This window comes from Phodopus roborovskii, unplaced genomic scaffold (genome assembly GCF_943737965.1).
Source record: "Phodopus roborovskii unplaced genomic scaffold, PHOROB, whole genome shotgun sequence".
Taxonomy (NCBI): Eukaryota; Metazoa; Chordata; class Mammalia; order Rodentia; family Cricetidae; genus Phodopus; species Phodopus roborovskii.
Window position 1 is genome coordinate 38,842,746 of NW_026126480.1, and position 25,064 is coordinate 38,867,809.

General features: G+C 40.2%; 2 protein-coding genes across 2 annotated transcripts; one reads left to right on the forward strand and one right to left on the reverse strand.

Annotated features, from left to right (window-relative positions):
- The first annotated feature begins 669 nt into the window (after positions 1-669).
- On the forward strand, positions 670-7,017 carry LOC127227789 (uncharacterized). Its single transcript, XM_051192123.1, has 3 exons — positions 670-857; positions 4,542-4,617; positions 6,214-7,017. The coding sequence occupies exons 1-3, from the start codon at positions 670-672 to the stop codon at positions 7,015-7,017; spliced, it is 1,068 nt and encodes a 355-aa protein (XP_051048080.1).
- Positions 7,018-8,926: 1,909 nt separating this feature from the next.
- Nsmce4a (NSE4 homolog A, SMC5-SMC6 complex component) lies at positions 8,927-23,829 on the reverse strand. Its single transcript, XM_051193156.1, has 11 exons — positions 23,450-23,829; positions 22,420-22,497; positions 19,377-19,507; positions 16,801-16,952; positions 15,019-15,118; positions 14,001-14,091; positions 12,567-12,661; positions 11,219-11,267; positions 10,078-10,169; positions 9,906-9,992; positions 8,927-9,088 (listed from the first exon to the last, which is right to left on the reverse strand). The coding sequence occupies exons 1-10, from the start codon at positions 23,730-23,732 to the stop codon at positions 9,918-9,920; spliced, it is 1,146 nt and encodes a 381-aa protein (XP_051049113.1). The 5' UTR covers positions 23,733-23,829; the 3' UTR covers positions 8,927-9,088; positions 9,906-9,917.
- Positions 23,830-25,064: the final 1,235 nt, after the last annotated feature.

The window sequence follows — 25,064 nt, forward strand, 5'->3', positions numbered from 1 at the left end:
TCTATGTCTTTAAATGCTGGTCAGTTATAAGCATAAATTACTGTGACTAAAGACATATCAAAACCTCTTATCAAAGCAGTATTTAGCTGAGTGATATATCAGTTAATAAATGAGATCATATGACTGGACCATCAGCATATATATCTAGCCTCCAACAGCACAGACATGTATGACCACCAAATATTTCTGTTGGTTCCATTTTTGTGGAGTGTGTATAGTTTATGTTCTAAAGCAAAAAAAAAAAAAAAAAAAAAAAAAAAAAATTGAAAAGATGCCCTCGGTGCTATTAGAGACTGTTTTTGACTACATATACTGTAGTTGAATTCCTATGTCTTCAGAAATGGTTCTACTTGTTGACCAGCTCACAAAAAGGGAAATCCAATCCCTGCCTACACACTATATCGTCACATACTACATCATAGTAGGCTCCTTCTGGGTGGTGATGACACACAGAAAGCAGTGACTGCTTTGTGTTGCCATAGAAATCAAAGGCATTCTCAAAGATCAACAGTAGGTAGCTGAAAATCTGAATTGAGGGCAGAAATTCTGTGGTTAGAAACCAGTTCTTGACAGAATAGGGAATGAGAAATTAGAGCTCAGGTGAAAAGAAGCTGAGAGGAAGAGTGAAGAGCAAAGATGTTGTTCATGAAGCTGGCAAATAGCAGGGCAATGGCTGAAGCCAGGAATGCTTTGGAGAAAGAGCACCAGACCACAGAGCCAGCACAAGTGAACACAGGGGCTTCCGGGACACCATGCAGTGCAAGACTACCACAGCAGAATAGAACATTGAGGGCTGTCACCTCACAGCCACCCATGGTGACAGACTCTGAGTGGTTTGGTCTGAGTGCAGAGGAACAGTAAGTGTACCCTCCATTTAAGATATAGGCAAAAGAATGTATGTGTATATCTGGGAATAAATGGAGTCCCATAGGACTTATGTGCCTAAACACTAACACTAGGACCACTGAGGAGCCATTAAATTTCTGGCTTCCATTCTCTTTGCCACATATAGGGAATAATGACCACTAACCTTGTAAGATTGTTTAGAAGATTAAGTAATTCCATGTAGGCTTCTGTAACAATACTTCGTGTACATTCAAGAAATGTTGCTATGGAAACAAACTCTTAGAGAAGTAACAAAAATGAAAGTAAAGACACATACAACAAGGGTTTTGTACAATTCTGATATAAAAACATTCCGTTGCTGATAAACCAGTGTTTATGCTTAAATTGATAAACAGCACTAATTTACTTAGTAATTAGGTTAATGTGACCTTACTCTACCCTAAATAACAATCTCCCCACCATATTTTTCTTCGTTAAGTTTTAAAACTTATTTTCCAATTGTTTTATAATCTATTTAAATCTATTAAAATACAAATTTTAGATCCAGGCATAGTAGAGGCAAATGTAGGAAGATCTCCTTTTTGTACACTATGTAATCCTTTTGTACACTATGAAAATGTGTTGCTTTCATTGTTAATAAAAAGCTGAATGGCTAATAGCGTAGGTGTATCTCCATCCAGCTCTTATAACTTAATCCATTTCTATTAATCCATGTGCTGTCCCAGGGCTCATTTACCTCATTTATGAACTCCCCAGGTTGTTTCTGCTTCTGGCTTTGGACTCTTCAGCCTCCACCCTCTCCCCAGGATTCTCTCTGTCCCTAAAATCCTGCTTAGCTATCAGCCAATTGGCTTTTTATTAACAATGAGAGCTACTCATTTTATGGTATACAGGATTACTCTAAATAAAAAAGAGAGGTTTTAACTTGAATGTAGTAAAATTGTATTTAGCAAAAAACAGTTATCAAGTAAGAATTAGTTATAATATCCAGTCCATTTGCATTTAACAAAATGTAAAAAAAAATACTCTATTAAATCTGTCTTTGTAAGTCTAAAGTTTTATACCTAATTTTTATCATGACTAAGGAAAACTTTAAATTTAATTATTTAGTCTTTAACTCCCTCAAAAGACCTTAGAATATTACCTAATGGCCAGGTCAGCTGCCTGGACAGTCATCCAACATTCTTCTGTAATGTTGGGGAATCCAACTTTAGTCTACAGGCCTATTATATCTGACAGACATTTCTGAGAAGCAAGGAATTTTGAAAGACTGTCCTGTCCTACCTTATCTTGGCTAAGTTTGGAAGTCACTTTTTTTTTTTTTTTTTTGCACCCTGGTGGTTCAGTTTGTCAGAAGTTGAGGCAAGAGCAGTTTCTTTGCCCAGATGGCTAGCTTTTGCCATAAAAGAAATAAACTCCATACAGAGGTTCTTCAATGCCTATCATCTTCTTTTTTGAAGTAGATTGGTGTTGTCAAGAGCAAATGTGTCTCTCACAAAAAGCCTTAAGTTATTAAGCATATTAAATGCCATATTCTGTAAGTCTTTGAAGTGTTTGAAGACCATCTATCTAAATGTATCTGTGTATAAACTTAAAAACATACCTAACATGACTATAAGTTTAACTATTATAAATAACTACTAATCTGTATTACTTAATTATATATTACATTTTTAAATGAACTCCATAAACACAATACCCCAGAGTATAAACACATATAAACAGTATAACAAAATTAACTTTAAGTTTGTATCAATAAACCAAAATCCATAACAATGTAAAATATTTTAAGATTAATATTTGATTTTTGGATTAAAGTAGATTGAATAATCTACCCTTTTTTCCTATTTTTCTTATATATTATCTCCCTCTTTTCCTTTAGAAAGAGATCTTTGAATTTAACTTCTTTATCTAGTTTTTTTTTCCCCTGACTGTGACTAATAATAACTTGTAACTAACTCCCCTTAAATGACAACAAACTTGTGAGTATTGGTTTTTCTAGTTCACTTCCTATTGTTTGGAGGCACTAGCATCTTCGAGGGAACCTTGAGATAATCAGGATGATTAAGACTTGGCTGGAGTAGTTTGTGAGGCTGGACCACCTCAGCCAGCAGATCTGAAGCTGTTTTGGATGTAGAATTTGGAGGAAATTGTAACAGAGGGACTTTGTGATGCTGGTTCACCTGTGCCATCCTTTTTCATTGGTGTCTAGGTCCCTTGTTATGAAAATACATAAATCTTTAAAGCTAACATACATGTTTGTATTAATACAAGTATAGACTATGTGTTCTATACAAGTTACCCAAAGATGACTGTTTGTTTTATATTTGTGCAGGTAAAATATATATCATGTGTCTGTAGTCTGGATTTCCAGTGGGTTTTCCGTGATCAAACATAATCATCTTTAACCTTAAACAAATTCATATCCTTTCATTTTCTGTGGAAATAAAAACATAACCTCTCCACCAATGCAATATACATTTGACTTCCATTTTGAAGTCAAGATATATTTAAAATATTTAGGTTGGTTTCACCCAGTTTTCATAATCCATTTTGTCTTAGCAGCTGTTGTTCCTTCCTTAGCAATCAGAAAATTGAAAGACAACACAAGAACATACAGAATACAGGCTCCCTGTGTATTTTTCATCTTTGCATGGCTTTTTTCCTTTTATTTATTTATTCTTTAAATACTTTATTTTTAAACTACCTTTTTCTATGACTGTCTATACCATTTCTCTTTTCACACCCAAGCCTATATATATTTTTAAACATGCTGTAACCCGTTTAGAGGGTTTTTGTTTTGTTTTTTGTTTTTGTTTTTCCCAATCTGGATCTATCTTTACTGAGCATCTGTGTCGTTGTTTGAACATATGAAATGAATGTTAAACTGTGATAGTTGTTGGCACTGCTCAGCTTAATGAATGGCAGTAGCACATGGTGGTTGGCACCTGGCTCCTCCCACTTGATTCCCTAAGAGCTTAGCCTAATGGTGGAAGTACTGTCAGGAGCCATGTTTATTGCCCAGCTACTGTAAGTTGCTGGGTCCAAGCTACTACCAAGTAGCATACTGCCCTCTGATCATAAACCCTATTTAAGTGTTCAATAGCAAGGCCTCTTAAAAGAGCCATGTCAGTATGCCAGTATTTGCTGCTAGCACCAAGCCAGGAACATATCTCTTAAAGGAGACTGTCTGAAGGAAGGAAGGGTCTAGAGAGATGGCTCAGCCATTAAAGGCAAGATTCACAACCAAAATAAATAATCAATTTTAAGTGATAAGAATCATGAAATAATTTAAACAACTATTGTGGGAAATCTATTATATATTTATATATAATTTCAATTAAAATAGTTATTTGAAATTTTTCATACCAAACTTATTTTTCTTTTCTTCTTACAATATATGCATAGTGGGTTGTAGTAAATTGAAACAATAACAGCAACTTAGTGTTAAAGTTGTTTCAACCCCCCCCCATTAAATATGGCTCCTTCTGTAGACTTTAATCAAAAGTACAAACATGCCTTCATTTGGGTGAAGTCAGAAGTTAAATATACACAGAATTCTACCTGTTGGCAGAAAGAAGGGCCTTCTACTACCTATGAAAAGTGGGTCTCGAATTAACACCCTTCTTGAAGTTCATTCCAGAGCTTGTTTCCTGATGTCTTTCTCCAATCCCAGTATTTGTCTTTTCTTCTAGATTAGCCTGGGCTAAGAGTTCTTACGACCCACGGATTGCAATAGGTTCCTATTCCCCACTAGAAAAGAAAATTAAGGTGAGGAAATGCATTTGCCATGAACTTTGGATTCTGTAATAAGATCATAAAGTTAATCAGAAATTTAAAAAAGGGGGGGGACAACATTTTAGGGGAGAATGTCCTGACTCATGTTTAATTCTGCATTTGGTTCTAAGAAGTGCTGGATGGACAGCATTGAACAAATACTACTAGTACTCTCGCAGGACTTGTTCTAGAAAGAGATAATATTAAAGAAATAGTTTCCACAAACTATGATGTCACTAAAGGACTGAGTTTTTCTGAAAGAGTATGTGGAAGATTGGAGAAAGTGGTATGCCATCCAGGATTTTAAAAGTTTTAAAAATATCATAGTTACTGATGTGTATTTAGGAAGTGTATTCACATGGGAAAGAGAATACTGTCTTAGGGAACAGAATTCAGTGTAGCTGAAGCATCAGCTGAAAACATGGTTTGAAAATTAATGAGAGATTGTGCACACTGTACTGGAATTTGAAGTTCTCTCCTAAATGTGCTACCCTCCTTCCCAAGGTTTATGTAGGAAAGTGACATGCTCAGATTGATGTAACAAGGTAACTCTGCTATAGTGATTAGTTTGATGGGCTTGGGAAGACAGGACAAACTTGCAGACTCAGATAACAATTGGGCTAATACCCTGTGGTGGAGGCAGGAGAATTAAAGGAAAGTATGAATGAAGCTGGAAGTGATAGGACTGAACAGGTAGAAACTGGAGAAAGCAGCAAGTAGAGATGTCAAATAAACCAAGTCTCTCAGGCAGTGGCATGCACCTTAAATCCAGTACTCAGGAGGCAGAGGTACCTGGATACTTGAGTCAAGGCCAGCCTGGTCTACAGAGTGAGTTCAAGGACAGCCAGGGCCATACAGAGAAGCCCTGTCTTAAAAAAACAAAATAAACTAGGTCTGAAGTTGAGAGGCTAGAGCACCTTGTCAATGTGGCTTATAAAGTCTGTTCAGCCCTACTTCTACTCTAAATCAGTGCTTGACTGACGCCTGTTGAATGAGCAGCCATATAAGATAAGGCTCAGTGTGATCATGCTCTATCTTAAGGATAGACTAGTAAGGCAGATATAAGGGTAGCTATAAGGTTGGGGGGAGGAGTGGAGGGGAACAGGTATATACAGCGAATGAGACAGCAGAGGGGTAAAAGCCAAGGATATTAAGTAAGGGTCTCTTTTGTTTGAACATCATTCGTGCTGGGTTCCAATTCAAGCAACCCAGTAGGGAGTTTAGATACAGAAGTGAAATCCTTGAAGCTCAACAAGCACAGGTGAAGAATTAGCTTTTGATAGACAGGAATGTTCCCAATAGAAAAGCAGGAAGATAGAGTCTGGGATAGATGGGTGGTGGCTCTGATGTTGGGAAGGTGGATCTGCTGGGAGCTTCTATTTTTCAAGGAAGTCTAAGTCAGAGTCCTCACCTAGGATGGAAAATGGTCTGGGGGAGAGGTGTAGGAGGCTTAAAGGGGGAGAAAGTTAGACCCAAACTGGGTGTGGTATAAGAGTGTCAGACAAGGATAATAGACCATTGAGAGCTGTACTATGGAACTAGAATAAAGGACATCCAACTTAAAAAGTTCTGATTACTCCCTCTGACAAGCGTTTAGGTGGCACCCATTCTTCACGAGTGAGAAAACTGTTAGTCCAGGAGTTCCAACAAGAGAGTGAAACAGTTGATAAACTTAAGACCATGTCTTTTGACTTCCGGTTTGCTAAAGCAGATTCCTACTACTATCAACAACATCAAGAAATGATCAAAGAAGCATGGAATCATATACCAGATCCAGAATGGGACATTGCCCCAGAGAAAGAGAAGAAATCAAAAAACAAAATACCAGACAATGCTAAAAAGTGGGACTATCTAGTATCTGAGAGGGAAATGAATCACATAGAAAAACACATCCACAGAGCTGAACGGGCTAGAGGCCTCAGAGACCAGAAATATAGACTACTCCCTCAGAGAATTCCAAGTGAAACACTTGGCCCAAAACCATTATTATCAGAAGATGAAAAGAATAAAAATATCCAGAAAACTATAAATGTACATAAAAAGCCCAAAGTAGCGTGGGCAAAGGAACAGATGAAGCGACATAAAGACAGAATGACTCGAGGGAGAGAACTCACAGAGCAGAAAAATGATAAAAGGAAGACTCAAAACTTCACCAGCCATGTTCGTCCTCTCTTAAAATCACAAGTGAAGAAAGAGGAAGAGAAAGAGTTTGAAAAGGTCACAGCTTATCCTATCTTCCAGCCTTCCCAGGAAAAACTTATAGAGGTGACTATTCTGATGGAAAAGTCAAAAGTGGATAAGGTACAGAAACCACTCCAAAGAGAGCTCTTGAGTATGCCACCTTTTCTGAAAAGTCAACTGGAAAAAAAAAAAAAGCTTAAGTTATTTCCTTGACTATTGTATTTCTTTCTTAGATTAGCATATTTTATAGTAATCAGTACAATGAAATCATAGAAAACAGACACGAAAGGGGAAAACAGCAGCTCTAGACATCCATACTTGAAAAATCATGGTGTTGGGGTTAGGACTAAGGAGTGAAGAAGTGAAATGAGGACAGAATGGCCCGTCATGACATAGTATTGGGGGAGGGGCTGTTCTGTAGTATTTTTTGGTGATGATTGCATGCTCCATTGATTTTAAGACAATGAATCATACCCTAATTAGATGAGTTGATTGTGGGTGAACTCTCAGCAAATCTGTTTTGACAGAGAGGATTGCTAGCGTTTAGAGAAGAGGAAGTAATCCTGAAAAGGTAGACAATGGGCCAATCATCTCACAAGGTTCTAAACATCATTAGAAAGTTTAGACTTTTAAAATCCTGAAGAGAGCTGGGGAAATGTCTCAGCAGGCAAAAGTGCTCATTACATAAGCCTGACAACCAGTTCAAACATCCAGAACTCACGTAATTGCCAGATGTGGGTGCACATGTCTGTAATCCCAGTAATCTTATAGCAAGATAGAACAGAGTCCCCAGAAACTCATGGACAGTGATACAGCAGAAACCATGTTGTTTGCAGCAGCAAACAACAGAAACCATGCCTCAAAAAAGGTAGCTGGAGAGGCCTTGGGACCCATATTTACCCACTAACCATCAGATGTGCACTATGGTACACATGTGTCCTTAACCCAAACATGCACATGTACCTTGAAGGCAGTGATAATCACTAGGAATTGGCAAGTGGTTTGAACAGACAAAATAATGGATTCTACATACATGTCTGGGTAGTAGCCTGAGCAAGACAGACAAAAAGACTATAAGAGAAGTAGTGACTGGTTAAGGATAGATAAGGGGAGTTCACAGAATGAAAATTCCTGTGAAAAAAATATTGGTACAGAGATCTTTTGGGGGTTTTTTGTTTGTTTGTTTGTTTGTTTGTTTTTCAAGACAGGGTTTCTCTGTGGCTTTAGAAGCTGTCCCTGGAACTAGCTCATGTAGACCAGGCTGGACTGGAGCTCAGAGATCCACCTGCATCTGCCTCCCAAGTGCTGGGATTTAAGGCTTGCGCCACCACTGCCTGGCTGGTAGAAATTTTAAGACTTAAGAAGTTATGTTTTTAAATTGCGGATAATCATTTAACATAGATCTAGCCACTTTAAGTTTAAATACATAAAGTTTTGAAACTGTTCCCAATATAAAGGCATTATAGTATAAAGCAAAGGAGTAAAACAGTGGTAGGGAACCAGGGAGAGACAAACACCAAGAATGTAGATTAGGGTGTAAAGGTTCACATCAAATACACAGCATTATCCATTGGAGTTAATTTGGAAAAGAACTGGTAAAAGTGGTACAACACAGACTCAGAAGACTGGTGGGAAAGGAGTTACTCTGCCAGGATTTTGAAACAGATTTCCAAATGATTCTTAGCCAATTCTTATGTAAGACTCTGAATATCACAGGAAGGGAGCATGTTACACGCATACATGTGGAGGTCAGAGTTGTAGAGTTGATTCTCTACTTCCTTGACATGGGTATGAAATGTTCATTCCCTGAGCCATCTCACCAGCCAACAACTGATTTGTTTGTTTTTGAAACAGGGTTTCTCTGTAACAGCCCTGGCTGTCCTGGAACTCACAGAGATCCACCTGCCTCTGCCTCCCTAGTGTCGGGGTTAAAGGCGTGCTCCACCAACGCCCAGCAGACAGCTTAATTTTACAACCAAGGACACATAAAACAAACAAAAACAAAACCACTATAATAATCAGACACTGACAACCCAAGTAAAACTTTTATTGGAACAGAACTAGAAAAGAGAGGACCATATCCTCCTCCCAGGAAGAGACAATAAAGACAATTATTTGTGAATATGGCAGTGAATTTCCTTTAATCAAAGACAACCATGACAAGTCCATTAACTCTCAAAAGCTACATTTTACTAAAAACAGTCTTCATCTTTAAAAACATTTAATCATACATATATACACTATACGCTGCTTTCCTTTCAGGGTTTCACTATTGCCTTCAGTTCTAAAAGACATAAAGCAAAGGGAAGATATCTGGTTAATAGCCAACATGTTAGACATGTATATGCAATCTAGTGACTAGCCCCTCATCAGCAAATAGGACCAGGTTAAGCCACTGTACTCCTCATATAGTTCTTTTCCCTCACGATAGTCTGACAAAGGTAAGCTATCTTGAAACAAAAGAAGTTCCATGAATTGAAAATATACTATTTATAAAAAGTATTTTAAAAGCTAATTTTAGTTCTCAAAATGAGAAAAAAATTGAAGCTAAAAAACTAGTTATTTTATAGACACTTGCAGATAAAGAAAATAAATGTGCAAAATGAAGGGACTCCATAAGGTTTTAAAATTGAGGGCAGAGCCAAAAGATTCAAGGTCATTTCTACCCACTGCTGACTTCAGTACAGAATACCACATCACAGTTACTACACTATCTTTCTAGAAATCTTCCCCTTTGTAAAAAAATGAAATTTTCATAGTATAATTCATTTAAAAAATGTCCACTTACTAACATCACTCTAAGGTGATTCTAGCCTCATCTTCCCTTTATGCTTCGTGTCTATTAAAAAGAAATCGAATTAACACTGGAGAGGACTCCATAGCACTCATCCATTGTCAGATGTAAACAAACCAATAAAGAGTTCTGCACTGCTCTTTCATCCTGAGGGACAGCCACTGCCTTCCCTATCAGATACAGTTCTAGGAATGGAACACTAGAGGGAGGCAAACCCCAAATTTCACAGGAATGAGGAAATACTATGGTTTGGGTTGACTAATAAAATTTTAACACAACTGTGTGACTACCATGTAGGAAATGTTACCTTCAGCTGGCATCAGGCACTTAGTCGCTGCTGGCTCTGACTCAGCGAGATCACAGGCTCAGAAATCTCAAAGGTCTTCACAATCTCCTGGTCAGAAATAGGAACATTCAGGCAGTTTACAGCAAATGAAGTCACAGGTCAGAACTGCCCTGGGCAGCCTGCAGGGCCTTACCTCCCAGTCACGGTAACTCAGGGCAATAATCCCTTGACTCCTAATTTGTGTGTTTTGTTCAATTCCCTCATTTTCTTCATTAATCACTGGCTCTGTTTGAAAGAGATTTCAAACATCATCGATCAGAACAGGGAAACTTGAACAGCAATTGATAATAGGAATGAAGTCTGTACTGAGAAGAAACTTGTACGTACTTCCTAGAATTCTATGCATATCTGTGCAGTAACCACCCAGCTAAACCCTGGTAAGCCCAATATGCAACTGAGAACATATAACAAGTAAGTGCAATCAAAAGTCCTTAATGGTCCACACAAGACTTTAGAGGGCCATGAGGAAGAGAGAGGGGTCATGCATAGGTAAGTATGAAATAGCATAGAACCTCAAAGGGAAAGTGCTGCCATCATGGACAAGTGGTCAGGAAAACAGAAACCACAAAAACAACTGCAATTACAAACACCATTAAAATTTAGGGGAATTTTATCACTCTGTTAATCTTTACATCAGATAGTGAATTAATGACATCAATTAATCCATGCTTACATTTTCAGTTAACCAGGAAAGATACTATTTAAATTTTTGCTTACATAAATCTTATTAAAAATGGTAACTTACTAGGCATAGTGGCACATGCTTTTAATCCCAATACCTAGAAGGTAGCTCTCTTTGAGTTCAAAGCTAGCATGTTCCACAAATTTGAGTTCCAGGCTAGCCAGGGATACATGGCAGACTGTCCCAGCCACAGAACTTCTATGGTTTAAAATAATAATAATAAAAGCAGGCGTAGTGGCACAAGCCTTTAATCCTGAACTGGGGAGGCAGAGGCAGGTGGGTCTGTGAGTTCAAGGTTAGCCTTGTTTACAAATCCAGTTCCTACATAGCCAGATATTGAGAGAGTCTGTCTCAAAATAAAACAAAAACAAAAAACAAAAGTGTGTATTCCAGCATTAAGAAGACTGAGGCAGGAAGACTGAGAGTTTAAGGCCTGTCTGAACTACATGGCATATTCCAGGCTAGCCTGGGACAAGGAGCAAGACCATCTCAAACAAAACAACAAAAAACCCTTACACTTAGTTAAATAAAATACACTTCATAAACTCCTAATATTTCTAAAGCTAACTTCTATGAACACAGTGTAATTTACCTATTATTGGTAGTCGGTCTTGGTCGAGTCTTATTCTTGCAAAACCATCCTAAAACAAAAACATGGTTTGAAACTAACACCAAAATCTACTGCATGAAAAGTTAGAAAACTGTACTTCAGACAGCCAAAATGTATCCTAACTCACAGACAAGACTTTACTCAAATTTTCTTCACAAATGAGTATTGTTTTGGCTTCCAATCAACTTTTACTGGACACAGATTCCATATTGACTTTATTACTGTTACTATTACTACATTTAGTATTTTGGGGAATGGAGTGGCACTAGGGAGCACATATGGAAGTCAGAGGACAACTTGTGAAATTGTCTCATTCCACCTTGTGGGTCCTGGGGATCAAACTCAGGTCAGATTTGGCAAGAGCTTTTACCTACTGTGCCAACTCATTAGCCCTCGATGCTAAGAAACTCTTAAGAACAATCATATTGTTCTTTAACCGATTTATGCATATTCTATCATATACCTTGCACATTTTATTACACATAATTCTATCATTTGGATCACTGGCAAACATGCCTTTGTTTAAAAAAAGTACTTTAAGCATAAGATTTTCTCTAAATTTAAGGAAGCCAAATTCATCTTACATGTTTAGGAATGCAACATGACTAAGACTCAGTCTTAATTCAAGTATCTACAGTACATTGATAGGGTTTTGACTAGGTTTTGAAAATTTTCACATTTAATGAGCTACACAACTATTATAAAGCCCTCTCATAGATCCTTTCTTCATATTCACCAGCTGTTTAGCCACATTTACTTTATCACTTCCTTTCTAATTATTATTTCATGAGAGAGGTGAGGGTGACAGTCAGGACTGTCCCTTGCTTCTGCTGTTTCAGTGTCTGTGTCTTAAGAATAAGCTTATTCTTATATAGCATGAAAACTTCAGGAAATGTACCACATTGTAATAGACAGTTTCATATAGCTTTACCATTATACTTGGAACTAGAAGTAGTTCAAATTTGGAAGAATTTGAGCCTATTTGCATAGATTCAATGCAGTATCTTGGAGATAGGGACCTAATCTAAACATGAAATTCATATATGCTCCATATATACCTTACACTGCCAGAAGCTAACTTTATATTATTTTTAATGGGCCTGCTTTTCAGTTGTGACCAATCATTTGCAGTAATTGTAAAAATTTCCAATTATGTTTCAAGTTTCAGAGCATTGCAGATTGGTAATGCTCACCTTAAAAAAGGCAGGCCATAAATTTTAGTTTACCTAACATACCATTTAATGTTATGCTATAATAGACAAATATCTTTAACAGCTGTGCATCATTTTTAAAACATATAAAAGATGTTAAGAGAACTCTAAATCCTTACCCGTATAATGAAGGAAACATGAAAGATGTTCTCCACTGTGCGGGGGAAAGAATGTGGATCAACCACAAAATCAAAAAAGGACATTGGAGTATCAGCTATAGAAAAAAAGAAAAAAAAATCTTCAAAACACAGAAAATTATTTTTGTTTCACAACAAGGTCTATGCCCTAACAATCACCAGAGACAAAAGAAGGAACACACAAGCCTTCCACTATGGGGAGTAAACTCTAGTGAAGGTCAGTTTAGCTTTTATAATAAAACAGAGATGCTCACTGACCTGGCTGCCTTCCAAAGAAGCATCCTCAGGAATAATGACCCAAACATACTAAGTTATACAAAGATTTTCACCTCAGCAGTTTGTACAACAGGAAAATGCAACAAAGAGCCTTTTCCATGATATGGATTATTAACTCTATTATCAAGCCATATCATGGAAACCCCTGAAAATAAGGGAAAGCTGTATGATGTACAAGAAGGACTACAAGAATAAGTCATAGAGCAGAAAGTGTGTCTCATGATTAGCTTGGAAAAAGGAAAGGAAAATGAAAGTAACACCCAAACCAAAAAATAACATATTTACATGGTAGAAATGGAAAACACTATGAAAACAGGCATCTCATGTTTGACAAGTGACCCTTATGGAAAATAGGAGGGAGATAAATGATGCTTTTACTTTATTGGGGCTGGAGACATGGCTCAAGGGTTAATACCAGCTGCTCTTGCAGAGGGCCTGGATTTACTTCCAGCACCCATTAAGAAGCAGTTACCAGGTCCAGAGGATATGACACTCTCTTCTGTCCTCTAAGGCTACTACATGGAACTGTTATACTTGCATGCAGGCAAACACTCACATACATAAATCTGTCTAAAAAATATTTAGGGCCTAGAAAGATGGCTTAGCAGTTAAGAGTCACTGTTGCTATTCCAGAGGACCAGGGTTGGATTCCCAACATTCATGTGGCTGCTCACAACTGCCTGTAACTCCAATTCCAGAAGACCCAGTACCCTCTGGCCTCCATAGGCACTAGGCATGTATGTTGTACACAGACATACAGGCAGGCAAAACACCCATATACATAAAATAAATCTTTTTTTAAAAGAGTGGTTTAAAGGAAGATAAGTTACTTTATCCTCATATGAAGTATTAAGGGGGTGAAGATTCATTAAATATGTAAAACAAAAAAGAATCAAAATGAGATAGGTGTAATTATGACTGTAATTCCAGCACTCAGGAGGCTAAGTCAAGGAGCATGTCATGAGTTTGAGGCCAGACTACACCGAGCTCCAGGCCAGCATGGACAATAAACTACTTTAAAAGAAATAGGGGGAAATAACTCAAAATATAGATATGCAACTGAATTACCTCTAAAATAACCTTGCAGAAAGTGGTACACCAGATAAACACAAATGGCTGCACCTTTGGTATCATACTTACGGTCTTCTCTAAAGTATGTCTGCAATAATCCCAAGATCCTTTCTACTTCTTTTTCAGTTGCTTCTTGATGAGATTCTTCCATGCATTTCAACTGGAAAAGAAAGCCATCAACAATGACTCACCCTCACGTGTCAGTCATTAACTTTTCCTTCTCTTCACACATCCAAACTTCAAAGTTTCCCTCAGGCTTGCTAGCTTTTAAGTTTACATGTCTTAAAATTTAGCTTAAAGAAAGTTTTCCCACTTCAGTAATATTCTTATTAGTAGAAGTGTAATGTTTCCAAACTGTTAGCCCAACTGTCTTTAGAGTAAGCATTAAGTCACATGCCAGGCAGTAGTGGCACACACCTTTAATCCCAGCACTTGGGAGGCAGAGGCAGGTGGATCTCTGTGAGTTCAAGGCCAGCATAGTCTACAGAGTAAGTGCCAGGACAGGCTCCAAATCTACAGAGAAACCCTGTCTTGATAAAAAAAAAAAAAAAAAAAAAAAAAAAGTCACAACATATAGTTTAGAACTGGACTTGATCTTGCCCTACAACGGTCCCTACAGGGATCACTTGCCAATATGCAGACATTTTTGGTTATAGCTGGGCGGACAGTGCTATTAGCAGCTAGGCAGAAGGCAAGAATTCTAAACAACTTACAATGTCCAGGACAATTCCCTCATGATAAAAATTACCCTGCCCTAAATACTAAGAGTGAGAAACTCTAGTATAGGAGAACCAATTAAAAACCTCAGAAAACGAGTTAATGTGGTCAATCCAACAAAATGTTGAGACATTTAAATAGAATATTTAAATGACTAGGACCTGACTCTAGACCCTAACACTTAGTCACTTGCAACTTTTCTTTTTTTTTTTTTTAATGGAATCAAGGTGTTACTATGTAGAACTGGCTGGCCTGGCCTAGAACTTGCTATGTAAGTCAACTTGGCCTCCAACTCCCAGAGCCACACCACACCCAAGTGCATGTATATTAAGTATAGGTTAGTCTTAAAAGTAGTATTTGAAAAACAAACCTGAGCAGGCATTGCCCTCTGCTCTTCTATCATTCGAGGTTGTCTCGGGCGATCAGTTCGTGGCTTTGGCACAGGGAATTCTCCATATATGGAACCCAACCTAATGAAAAATACGCTTTCATGTCTTTATTGTTTCCTTTATAAACACTGACTAAAAGCAGTTGGTGTAGTATAGTCAAATTAAGAGCAGCCATCAGTGATGAGATTCAGGTTGTGACATCTTTTTGGCTCCATTTTGTATTTTTACAAAAACTACTTAAGCTTTGTCAATCAGATACCGTCTCTCACACTTTCCTGGTGCTCTGGACTGCAGCAAGCCACTGAATGTACCTGTGGACTCTTCCAAACTAGCCTCTCACCTGTCACACAAAGGCAACTTTTAAGATCAGAACGATAAGCACATGGGTCTAGGTATGTCAGGGTAGCAGGTCACAGCTAAGGGCTACTAACCACACCCATGATGATAAGGTTCTTTTCTTTTAAGGCTCTATTCTAAAAAGAAAAAAAAAAATTATCCAACCAACCAACAATAAAAACTAACCCTAAAGCATACAGCCTTAAGCTGCAGTTAATACATGTTACTGTGTAGAGTTTAAGGCCCCTAGGATCTAGTTGCATTTGCTCATTATACTTGAGATTAAAATATATAGTATAGCTGGAATGAGATTAATCTGCACATCATCTCAATGATAGCTCCTTTAGTATACTGTCATGAGAGCCTTTTTGACAGAAATAGCTACCCAAACACCAGAAGAGATCTGGTTGGGAAAACTGGAAAAGTTACTGGACTCATCCAGGTTGGGAACAGTGGGTAAGCAAAGTTCACCAGAAAGATGAGTGAAAGGACATCAGAGGGGGAGGGAACACAAGTATGGGGACAGAGTTGTGATCACTTCATGCGGCTAGAAATGGAGCTGGACTTTCCCTTTAGATGCCTAGACTTAAGACAGAGATTAGCACTGAACCAAAAAACAAAAAAAAAAAAAAAAAAAAACAGACTTGGATTTTATCACATAATTAAGAAAAGTGTGGTCTTTACAGTTTACACTATAGTTCTGGGCATCTGAGCTGCCAGAAGGCATGTTATAGATGCCTGGGCCAGGACATAGCCCTGCTACAACCCAAGCTCCAAAGCATTCTAACACTGACTCTACCAATCTTGGGCTTAAAAGGAATCAAGACAGTAGCCTAGAGCTATAGGAAGAAAGGACTAGAACACACCGGACAGCTGCCCCAGGGAAAGCACCCATTGGGGAAGAAGGGCTGGGCACTTGAAGCCTGTCTCAAAAGAAGCAGCAAGAGCCATCCCTGGTTTTGTCATAGAACTGGAACTAGCCAACTTCATTTCTTAAAGTAAGACAATGAGCTGGGCGAGTGAGTGATCATGCGCAGGATGCTTTAATAAATGGCTCCTGACATAAACTGCCATAATCTCAAGATACTCTCATCCATGATAACATTCAGGGGTAATAAACAGAATCAGAAACTCGCTACAGATCCCAAATCCCTGAGCTAGAAGCAAACAAGCAGAGAGAGCCCCTTGGTAGGGTCCTGCTGCACAGCCTCCCTTGCTAAGGGAGGACAGAGACCTGTTGACTCCAGTTATGTTCACATTTACTGACATCTGTTCAAGTATGGACAGCCTCTGAACAACGGCTCCATGACTGGCCTTCTTTACTACTTAACAATCTTTGTCCCTACAATAAAAAAAAAAAAAAAAAAAAAAAAAACAATTTATGGTTTACAAATGGTTGGTCTGTTGGATTTTGAAAATAATCTTACAGGAAGTGGAATGTATGGGTTTTATTAAAGGTGTTTTCTGCTGTTTTGCCTGATATTTTCCAGGAATCATAGACAATTAATTCAATATCAGTTCTGTCTTCATCACGGGTGAATTCTTCAGCTTCTAGGGGGTTTACACCCATATGTGTCAGCTACAGAAAAAAAAAAAAAAAAAAAATGAAGAAAAAAAAAAAAATCAGTGAAAGTATAGGCAACCATTCACCAAATTCAATATTTAAGAGGCCAGAGGGAGAAGCCTCTTCATGCTAGCTCAACTTCTTATTGCAAAGATAATTTTACATATAAATTCCTATTCAAAAATATTCCTCAATATACTTAGAACATTTGATGAAGACAGCGAGATGATTTAGCTTATCAGTTCTCAACCAGGGTCTTTTGGCAACATAAAACATTTTTGACAGTCAGCAACTGACATGCTCTGGCAGACTGCAGGTAGACACCAGGAAAACTGTCCTACAATGCATTGAGCATTCAATACAGTGATGTGCCCAGCCTAAATGTCACATGTGCTGAGGCTAAGAAACCCTGTTCCTTTCCACCCCAGTCTAAGGGGCTCGAGAATGGCAGGCATTAAACTCATAGGGTCTACAGGAGCAGAAGCAGCTCCATCAGTAAAACTATACTATCAGGGAAACTGACAACCCCCCCTCCCCAATGAAGCACTCCAGTATGGAACCGGAAGCTTAGCTGGCTCTCAGATCCCAGTGACTGGCAATTTCCTAAAAGGGATCTATCTTTATATATATATATATATATATATATATATATATATATATATATATATATATATCTCCAGACATATATATCCAGACAGCAGTAACACATAAGAAGAGACTTCTAACAGTCTCTTCCTGAGGAGACTTGGCAGTGAGTCAAACAATTCTCTTGTCTCTATTTTACCGAAGTGTATTATTACAGCCAGGTGTAAGTGGGTATTATATCACATTTGTTTCTTAGCAAAGAACATGTTTGTTATATCAAGACTGTAATATGCGTAAAAGTTCTTAAGTTTAAAGTAATAGTAGTATACATAAACAATAATTAGAAAGCCCTCAAAGCAACCAGACTTTGAAGGGCACAAAAGCATCAAGGCCCTGATCAGAGGGGGCAACTGGTTCTCATCCATTCTCTTGCCATCCTATATAGCCCTTGTTGGCCTGGAACTAGATGTGAGGCTGGGTGGAACTCTGCCAAAGGAGTTCTGGGACTAAAGGCATGGGCCATCACAACCATCCTTTTCCTTAGTGTCTTTTTTGCAATGTTATAAATGGAAAGGCTTTCCCAACCAGAGGGCTTTAACTTATTGTGATGTTATTTAAAGATTAAAGCATAACCTAATTTTTATTTTTAAAAGACTTATCATGTGCACACTTGTCATCATTTCCAAAATACATTGTACTTCACAATATTTATTTTAAGAAAACATTAAGACTTATTGGGAGTCTGGAGAGCTGGCTCGGCGGTTAAGAGTACTGGCTACTCTTCCAGAGGTCCTGAGTTCTATACCCAGCAACCACATGGTGGCTCACACCATCTGTAATGAGATCTGGTGCCCTCTTGTGGCCTGCAGTCACTGCAGTCATACACACAGGCAGAAATAAATAAATCTTAAAAATAAATAAATCTTTAAAAAAAAAAAAAAAACCCAAAAACCTTATTGGGCACTAAACTGAAGACCTTATGCATGCTTGGCAAGTGCTCTACTACTGAACTATACTTTCATGGCCCCTTTTCTGCAAGTTTTATTTTAAGAGAGGGCCTCTCTTATAACTCAGGCTTGCTATATTTCTGCCTCAGGTTTTTAAGTAGCTGGAATTACAGGTATATTCTAGCACACACAACTTAAGCCATTCTAATAACCAGTTAAGCATAAAAACACTGGCCAAAATTCAGTGTTTAGCTGAGTGTGGTAGCACATGTCTTTAATCCCAGTACTCAGAAGGTAGAGATCTCTGTGAGTTCCAGGTCTGTCAGGTTTACACAGTGAGTTCCAGACAGAGATCCCATCACAAAAACAAAACAGTGACTCTATTCTTTTTTTTTTTTTTTTTTTTGGACACATCCATCAGAAAAGTTTTATTGCAGTTACCAACTATTCAAGCTTATCAAGAGGCAAAGGTGGGTAAATTACAAACTAAACACTAAACCACCATCATATCTGTATGGTTCTATAGTCTTTTCCAAGACAGATTATGTCCACACAGCAAGGCTGAACTCATCTCTAGCCTACATCTACCCTGAGCTCCCTCTGCAGTGTGAGCCTAGGGCAGATGACCTCAAATGACCTAGAACGAAGTGACTGAGGAAACGGTCATTCGTAAACAACCAGAACAGCCAGAGTCTTGGAAGAAATAGCTAAGAGGTTTCAAGATGCTCAATGCTCTTAATCTGCTAATTTCCTAAAATCTCCTTGGAGGACTCTGAGATTAAAAAAAAAAGGGGGGGGGACAAGGTAACAAAAATAAAACCATCTGCAAACTGATATAAGCAAGCAGATAACTGCATAATACATTTTAAAGAAGCATTTAATTAAAATTCGGTAACTTTGAACTTACTAGAGTTTCAACGTATCTTAACATATCAAATGAGCTTAGGTCAGAGCGCAGCTGTTTGGCTTTCTCTTTGCCCAAGTCTGAAGCCAAAACAAGAAACTGGGCATCTAGAACTGCTTCTCTTGCTCTTGAAACTGTAGAGCAAGAAATACATGTTAAGAAACACACAAAAACCACAGATATTTCCCCAAATCTCAACCATAGCTGAACAGTCTTCCTTAAAGGTTACTCTCTGGTTTTCATATTCCTGCTCACTGAACCAGACTTAATTTTTTTCTTTTAGATTTAGTTATGTGTATGAGTGTTTTGTCTGTGAAGCCTGTGTGAACCTGATGCCCATGGAGATCAGAAGTGGTCAACATATCCCCTGGAACTGGAGTTACGGATAGTTATAAGCCAACATGTGGGTGCTGGGAATCAAACCCAGATCTTCTGCAAGAACAGCCAAGTACTTTTAACTTCTGAGCCACTTCTCCAGCCCCCACTGAACCACAGTCTCTTAGTACTCCACTATAACAAAACCTCCTGTCCTATATAACACTTTTTTTTTTTTTTTTTTTTTTTTTTGGTTTGGTTTGTTTGAGACAGGGTTTCGCTGTGTAGCTCTGGCTGTCCTGGAACTGGCTCTGTAGACCAGGCTGGCCCAGACTCAGAGATGTGCCAGCCTTTGTTGGGATTAAAGGCATGCACCACCACCACCACCACCACCACCACCACCATCTGGCAACTAACATATTCTAATCACCACCCTCACCTGAACTGATGAAACTCAAATGGAATGTCCACTACAGGTAAGGTGAGATATGACGTCTACAGAGGTGAAAAATGTTCAACTGAAGAACATAGCAGAGCTAAGGGCGCTGGGGTTAACAGGCCCCATCCTACAGGTCCCAGAAAAGCTGAAATAGTAGTCTGGGAAAACTAATATAAGCCAAGACAAACCAAGCCTGACAGATTCAAACAGAAATGACTGTGTCCAGCATGTCCTCACTGAGGCATTGAGATCCTGAATAATCCTCACAAAAATAGCAAACATACAGCCAGGGAACTTGCTGACTCTGGCTTCTGTTCTTATCCATCACTTTTGTCACAGAAGGAAAGATTCTAATCATGTCAAGAGTTACTACAAGGTCGGGCAGTGGCAGCACACACTCCTAGCACTCCTGAGACACGGGTAGGAGAATCTCTGCGAATGCGAGGCTAGTCTAGTTCTACAGAGCAGGTTATAGGACAGCCAAGGTTACACAGTGAAACGTTTGTCTTGAAAAACCAAAAGTAAATAACAGTCACTGCAGAAGTAACAATGAGAGAAAGGGGAAGCACATGCTGGTTGCTGGGATCTGGTCTATACACCCCTTGCCCAACACCGAAAGAGAAGAGCAAATATCCTGCCTAGATGACAGCAAGTTCCCTAAAGAATTAAAAACAGGTATAACACCACCCATGGATGCTGAGCAAAGAAACCCTTGAGGCCCAGTAGAGTGAATAATTTTGTCTGTTGCTTTAAACATGGATGGAGGGGGAGGGGGTATAAAATGGATGAAGTCAGTAAGATATACAGTAGACAGCAGGGGAATAAATAAGCAATTACCATGAGGGGACTGTGGGTCAAGGCTAGGAATGGAGAAAAGGCTTTCAAGCAGAGAAGGGATCTGCTCCAGATATAAGAATCCAGTCCCTCGACTCCTGGAGGTGATTTAGTGTATATGGTAGACCAAGAATGGGAACTGTAAGGAGGCCATGGCCAGAGCAACAAAGGAGGCACCAAACACTGAGACAACCTTGAAATATCCATGCATACTAGCCAGCTAGAAGTAAATAGCCCTCAAGAATATCAAGAGTCGTGGTTAGCGGGGAACAAGACAATTCTGTTTATCAATGCAGTGGCTCCTTCCTGTTTCCAAAGCAGTGAGAGAGGCCAGAAAAGGAGGACATGGTCTGTGTGTCTAGGCTGGTACTCACCTCAGAGAGTACTACCAACCCCATCATTGGATGATGCCAACGTGGTTGCTATTACAATCACTGCTGCTACTTTTAATTCAAACCAAGACTGTGGTTTAAAAGACCACAATCTCAGGGATGGAGACTCAGCACCTAACACAAGTACTGCTCTTCCACAGCCCTGAGCTTCATTCCCAACACTGCTGTCAGGAAACTCACAACCCCCTTGTAACTCCAGCTCCAGGCGCGATCTGATGCCCTCTCTGGCCACCACATATAATGCACTCATGTGCACAAAACCACATGTACATGTAATTTAAAACAAACAAACCCCAAAACTCCAACACCCTAAAGTGCATGCTCCTCCCCCACTCACTGCCTCACACCACATACAGTAAGTGTACTTGTAGGCATGGCCACCTCCACTAGGTTATAGGCAGATGAACAGCAAAGAGAGCGGGGATTACAAGGACAGGAAAAGAAACTGGATGTCTGAAGCTAGCTGCATTCTTCCCTAACTCATCTAATGGATCTCACATGTAAAGCTCTCAAATTTGGATTAGCAAAAGAATCATGGCAAGAGACTTCCTTTTTTTGGTTTTTGGGACAGGGTTTCTCTGTGTAGCCCTGGCTGTCCTGGAACTGGCTCTGCAGACCAGGCTGGCTTTGAACTCAAGAGATCCAGCTGCCTCTGCCTCCTGAGCAGCTTCATGAAAAACAGATTGTAGCCAGGCAGTGGTGGCAGCACACGCCTTTAGTCTCAGCATTAGGGAGGCAGAGGTAGGTGGATCTCTGTGAGTTCGAAACCAGCCTGGTCTACAAGAGCTAGTTCCAGGACAGCCTCCAAAGCCACAGAGAAACCCTGTCTCAAAAAACAAAACAACACAGATTGTATGACTCCTCCCCGACTCCCAGAAATTCATGAAGAACCTTTAAATATATGCTGAGCCCAATGGTAAGTGCACAGTGGAAGTAATACTGTTGCTAAAATGGAAACAGTTCTGGGCCTGTTAAGTGTACTTACTAGTACAAGGGAATTATGGAATGACAATAATTTGCTTCTATAAAAGTAATTCAATGACAACATATTTTAAAAATCAATTACCTTCATTAAACAGAGTGTTGGCCTCTTCAAGGACCTCTGTTAATTTGTCACCGGCATTCAGTATGTCCTCCCGGTTTTCTATTTAAAAGAATAAAAACTTAGGGAATTGTGCTCATTCTTCACTGATAAGTAGCTGACAGTTGTCACATTAATGAAGCCAAGTCCCACTCCTACTTCCCGGGTAATTATTTAAAATGTCTTATCTTTCTAACCAAGTTTACAGAAAGAGGCAATGCTTCTGTTTCAAGCAACTTGAACTTTTGTGCGGTTCACAAGGCCAGCTGACAGCCTTAAGTGTGTTTCCCTCAGCTCACCATCACCTTTGCCTTTCCAGATAGGATCTTAATAACCTGGAAATAGCCAAGTAAACTAGGCAGGCTGACCAGGGGAACCCAGGGACACTGCTTACCCGGAGCCGAAGATTCACGTTTGCACCACTAGCTCGACATTTTTAGGCGGGTTCTGGGGGACATCACCCTTGCAAGAGAAGCCATACCCCCAGCCCCTGCAACTTGAACTTTTAACAGGAAAGACCAGCTCCTTGTGACCTTAATCCAAAGGGCCAACTCCACTGCGCTCCCAAACAAGGGTTGGATTAAGAAGCGGTTGTCAAATTTAGCAAGCAACAAGGTCACATGGAGAGCCACGTAATAAACGCACTGGCCTACCCAGCATTTCTAAAACAGTGCATCCGAAATAGGGAGGAAACCCGTATTTTAACAATCCCGAGGGACTCTGCAGCTCGGGTGCCCACGCTGGATTCAACAAAAAGCACCTGGTGCTTCTGTTACTTGTCTGCCCTATTGGCTGGCTGAGCTCAAGCAAGTCACCACCAGATCCGACCTCCCGCTTTTCCAGCCAGCAAAAGAGCACCGGCGCGCCCGCCGCCAAGGTCGCATAGAGTGCACTGAGTAAACAAACGAAGGCACGCGGCCACAAGCCCGTGGCGACCGGCCTGCGCCCGCACCTCCCGCCACCCTCCCCAGACACGGAACGCCGCGGACAGCGCAACCCCAACGCGCCACCTTACGTTGGACGGAGTTGATGAGAGCGCGGTACTGATGGCGGATCTGGCGGCACAGGCCCTGGTCGTACTCGGCCTCCAAGCAGGCCGGGTCCATCAGCTCATCCCCGGAATCAGACGGCTCGGTGTCCTCCAAGCTCGGGCGCTCCGCTGCTTCCCTGCGCTCCGGCGCGGCGCCGCGGCGGGCCAGTGGGGACCGCGAGCGGGAACGGGAGCGCGTGCGATCCCGGTGCGGGTCGCGACCCCGGCCCCGGCCCTCAGACCGGCGGCCGCTACTATCTCCAGACATAGCGCCAATTCGCCTTGCAACTTCGGAGCGGCGGAAGTTCGCGCCAGAAACTGAAACCCTCTGCTGGGCTCGAGCGCCGGCCCCCGGCGCAACGCAGTTCCCCGGCCTGCACGCGAGCTCACAGCGACGCCTGTGGCGGGAGGTCGGCGCAGGGCTGGCTGTGTATGTGCCTGTCACCAGCTCTCTTTAGGATGCCTTGACGTTGCTGTCGCTATCACCATTTACTCCATAGTCCAAGCAAGGACCTTGACTCCCTGATCCCAGTGCCCACCCCACTTAGGCAGGCATTTTCCCAGAGTTTCTATGGTTCCTCTGGCCTTGGGGAAGACATAACAGCAGAATTCCTTGACTATCTCAAAGTAAACTGTTAACCATCCTTCTAAGTATCTGTTATCACAGCGACATGTTCATAGCTGTTTCTCCAACTACAAATACCCTATGACATGTCTGAGAAAGATAATTCTATTTAATGTGGTTTCAAAGATATGGGTATGCATATTCACGTAATTGTGTGTGCATAGGTACATATGCATACGTGCGCATTTGCAAGTGAAGAACAAAGGTTGGCGTCAGGGGTCTTCCTCTATCACTCTCCATGTACTTTTAGATTTGTTTTATGTGTATAAGTGCTTTATTTTCGTGCATGTCGAGTACCAAATGCATTCAGTGTCCTCAGATGTCAGAATAAAACATCCAGACCTCCCCTGGAGATAAGGAGGTTGTTGGCTGCCCTGAGGATGGTGGTAATGGAACCCTAGTCTTCTATAAGAGCAACAAGTGCTCTTAACCTCTGAACCTGAAAGACCAACAGAGTGTGGACCCTCACACTACTCAGGAAAGGCGACAACCCAAATCACTCACAAGAAGCAGTCTTGATGCAACAGCATGAGGTCTTTTATATTCCAAGTGCACTGGGGTCTACAGTCATTCGACATGCAGGGGTAGAGGACTGAGGATCCCAGTACAGAATTGAGACAGCTTTTATAGGGTTTACAACAAAGCCTGCACATTGTAAACAAATCATCTCACAGCATCAAGAGCCCTTGAGGTGCAGGCCAATCAATTTAAACCATCCAAGCCCGCGCTTTATAAACCAATCAGTTTTCTATAGTCCTAGAGGCCTGCATTTGCCTGGGCTCCTAGGTGTGGTGACAAATGGCAGTTAGGTTAGGTCACAGGGGCCGGGGTTTCACAAGCAGTTTACAAAGTCAGATAAGCAGCAAGGAGTGTGACCTTTCGCCTATTTACTGACTGAGGACAGGGTCTGGAATTTACCTTATTTAGTATTTTTAAACTTTTAGCTTCCTGGGGTCACTGGAGAATTAGGCTGCA